This window comes from Monoraphidium neglectum (assembly GCF_000611645.1).
Source record: "Monoraphidium neglectum strain SAG 48.87 unplaced genomic scaffold scaffold04706, whole genome shotgun sequence".
Lineage (NCBI taxonomy): Eukaryota > Viridiplantae > Chlorophyta > Chlorophyceae > Sphaeropleales > Selenastraceae > Monoraphidium > Monoraphidium neglectum.
Window position 1 is genome coordinate 3954 of NW_014008923.1, and position 538 is coordinate 4491.

General features: G+C 75.7%; 1 protein-coding gene across 1 annotated transcript; it reads left to right on the top strand.

Moving 5' to 3' along the window:
- Window positions 1-20: 20 nt before the first annotated feature.
- On the top strand, window positions 21-519 carry MNEG_14714 (hypothetical protein; the record flags this gene model as incomplete). The annotated part of the gene is made up of 1 exon (XM_014036816.1): window positions 21-519. A coding segment is annotated over one exon (499 nt), but the record flags the coding sequence as incomplete, so codon positions are not given.
- Window positions 520-538: the final 19 nt, after the last annotated feature.

Below are 538 nucleotides of genomic sequence, written 5' to 3' on the forward strand. Positions count from 1 at the left end.
CCGCCGCTGCCCCCGCGTCGATGCTGACCGTGCGCATCGCCGAGGGCGGCGCGGCCGCGGCGCTCGCAGCCGCGGCGCCCCCGCAGCTGGGTCGGTCCCACCGCTTTGCGACCTCAGCGCTGCCGGCGGTCTGGTCGGCCGCCCGGGGGACGTTTCGGCCTTACCGGACAACCGCCGGCCCCGGCGGAGGCGACAGCTCGAGTGGCAACGTGGTGAGCGGGGCCGGTGGCAAAGGCTCCCCCGACGCAGCCGCCGCGGCCCCCGTGCAGCAACAGCAGCAGCAGCGGCAGAAGCAGCAGGATCAGCAGCAGCCGGACAGTCAGCAGCAACCGCAGCAGCCGGCCGGCCGCAGTAAAGAGCCGCATCACCAGGAAGCAGACGAGGCGGATCATTGGGTCGACCGCCTGCGCCACCGCCGCGCCGCGCCGGGCGCTGCAGCGGCAGGGCCTCACTCCAGACCGCCCGGCGCGGCCGCGTCCGCCAGCGACTATAGCGCACACGGCCATGTACACGCCCGCCGTTCCGGCGGCAGCGGCGG